Source organism: Mesitornis unicolor, unplaced genomic scaffold (assembly GCF_000695765.1).
Source record: "Mesitornis unicolor isolate BGI_N332 unplaced genomic scaffold, ASM69576v1 scaffold4491, whole genome shotgun sequence".
NCBI lineage: Eukaryota > Metazoa > Chordata > Aves > Mesitornithiformes > Mesitornithidae > Mesitornis > Mesitornis unicolor.
This window is the reverse complement of record NW_010161522.1, coordinates 5,296-8,156: the sequence shown is the minus strand read 5'-3', so window position 1 is coordinate 8,156 and position 2,861 is coordinate 5,296. Positions and strand designations below refer to the sequence as shown.

The 2,861-nt window shown below is 38.4% G+C and overlaps 1 protein-coding gene across 1 annotated transcript; it reads left to right on the top strand.

The window, feature by feature from the left end:
* Positions 1–409: 409 nt before the first annotated feature.
* On the top strand, positions 410–2,233 carry MTPN (myotrophin; the record flags this gene model as incomplete). The annotated part of the gene is made up of 2 exons (XM_010193185.1): positions 410–538; positions 2,150–2,233. Coding segments are annotated over exons 1-2 (213 nt in total), but the record flags the coding sequence as incomplete, so codon positions are not given.
* Positions 2,234–2,861: the final 628 nt, after the last annotated feature.

Sequence of the window (2,861 nt, the reverse complement as noted above, 5' to 3'; positions counted from 1 at the left end):
ATTTATTTCTATGCATCTGGTTCCTCAGTGTGCAAAACTACAATATGTGTAGAATCAGATAAAGTAATTTAGCCAGATAACTATGATCCCTGCTGGGGGGAAGGTGTAGAAAAATGAGCCAATGTGAGCACTTTTTTAGCAAGCACTAATGATTTCTTTTAATCATAGGAGTTACCTAGTGCACTTGGCTACTCACTACACTTGAGATGCAGTGTGGAAGGAGGGACCAAGGTTGTCTAATAGTCTTAAATGCATAGATGAGGAAAAAGAAATTTAGCATCTTAATTTCCATTTGTCTTAGACAGTGGCTTAAATATTTGGATGCAACATTCTTCAGCATACTTGAAAGTTTTGGATTTTTTTCAAGCTGCTCTTAGTGTGTTACCTCTAAAATTTTGCTTATTAGATTATGTTTACATTGAAGGGTGAAGATGTCAACCGGACACTTGAAGGTGGGAGGAAGCCTCTTCACTATGCAGCAGACTGTGGACAGCTTGAGATTCTGGAATTTCTGCTATTGAAAGGAGCTGATATTAATGTATGTACATCAATTTGCAAATATCTTTTGTGTGTTAGGGTTTTCACCCTATTGCTGTCACATTCCTAGCCTCATCCTGCCCCCCCCCCACACATGTGAGGGATTGGTATAAGTACCTAAATGGTTACTGAAAGACTTAAATCAAACTAAAAAATTTGATGGATTTAAAAATATTGAGAGGTGGTCTCCTAGAGGTTAGAAGCTTAAGATTGCTTATTAAATGTTTTTTATTATTTTTGGACATTTTTGGAAAAGTTGTTTGTAGTTATAAAAAATTAAATTTAATTTGACCATGATTAGAAAAATAAATCCAGTAAGCACATCTAAAGAAAGTTTGTGTGAAATACGTATTACGTCTGTTGGAAGGGACTTCATAAGACAGTATAATGCATCCTTGGTCAGGGCAGGATCAACTGCTTTGAACTGGTGTGCTTCTGTTTTGGAGACATTCTTACTTGTACAAATTTATTCATTTTGCTGTAGCTTGACAGGCGTAGAATATTGTGAAAAGACTTGATTTTGTGTTGGAAGGGGCCTTAAAGATCATCTGGTCCAATTCCCCTGCCATGGGCAGGGACACCTTCCACCAGACCAGGCTGCTCAAAGCCCTGTCCAACCTGGCCTTGAGCACTTCCAGGGAGGGGACATCCACAACTTCCCTGGGCAACCTATGCCAGTGTCTTACCACCGTCATAGTAAAGAATTTCTTCCTAATATCTAGTCTAAATCTACCCTTTTTCAGTTTAAAGTGGTTTCCCCTCATTCTGTCGCTACCTGCCCTTGTAAAAAGTCCCTCCCCAGCTTTCCTGTAGGACCTCTTCTGGTACTGGAAGGCCGCAGTAAGGTCCCCCCGAGCCTTCTCTTCTCCAGGCTGAATAGTCCCAGCTCTCTTAGCCTGTCCCTACAGGAAAGATGCTCCAGCCCTCTGGTCTTTTTTGTGGCCCTCCTCTGGATCTGCTTCAAAATAGTGTAGTTCTCCATAAGGTGAAGTTTCTAAATACTTTAACCGTACACCCTAAACACTGTGTTCTAGAATGCTTGTCTGAAAGTTAATGTACAACACATCTTAGCATTAGTCCTTAACAAAATGGCTTAGGTTTTTTTCCTTTATATCTGGAAAGATTCTCTTCCTCAGGAGCTTTCCTAATGGGAAATGAGGCGAAAATGGAGGGAAAAAATAAGAATGTTTCACTTGCTCCATTTTTATTGTTTCCAAGGTTACAGTTTATAGAGAAGATAGCTCAATGTTTCAGCCAAAAGTGGTTTCTGAAGTCAGGCTGGCTGAGAAATGGGAGAATTGAGTAGTGTTTTTAAACTGGGTAAAATTTGTCAGCTGAAACCCTGTGATTTCTATCAGTGGCCTGAAAAAATAGACAAACTGTAGGATATCTAGAAGTCTTATGAAAGAAATATGTTGCTGTTACTTGACTTTTTTAAACTGTGACCTTTTTTTTAAAGGAGAGTTAAAAAAAAAATTGAGGACGTGCATTTCTGGTAATATTCTTAAATCCTTACCTTCACTCTACTGTTGACAAAACAGAATTAAAAAGTTAAGTGAAACCTTCTAACACTGTGTGAAATTGTGCGTCACATAACTGTCTCAATTTACAGGCTCCAGACAAACATAATATCACGCCACTCCTATCAGCAGTCTACGAGGGCCATGTTTCCTGTGTGAAATTGCTTCTCTCAAAGGTGAGATACAAATGTTTAGAACAAGTTGTCCAGTAGTGATGTATGTTACTATATATACTTGTATTGTGTATATATACTACTTTTTAAATAAGATTATGATGCTCCAGACAAACTCAGAATATCAAACAAATGCCGCTTATTTTGCCAAACCAGAAAGTGTACTCTGATTATGGAGAAGATAATTGAAGGAGAAAGTTCCAGGACTTTTGCTGTGTAGCAAAAATAATAGTGACCACTAAAAGTATTGTGAGCTTCAGCTAGAGAGCAATTAACAGCAAATTGGTTAAGAAAAAAAAATGCATTCCTTCAGCAGACAGGGAGGTGTGGGATTTAGCTTTGGCAGCTGTTTAAGTGTTTCATGTGGTGGAATCTGCACTGTGAAGTTGCTCACAGGTGTGGTTTCCCTCTGCTTTTGCCAGATGACTGAAAATCCACCTGGGTTGGTAGAGTGAGAGGAAGTAAAAGTAGGAAGACAAGCTTTCTCAGTTATAAAGCTTGTAAATTTTGTCCTGGGGAGAATAATCTTAATCTGTTTCTGTTCTTCCTTTGATTGTTCTTCCTTGTATCATCTTAAAATGATACATTTTACTAAGCACTAGTTAATTCAAGCAATGTTTTGTCTTCGTGT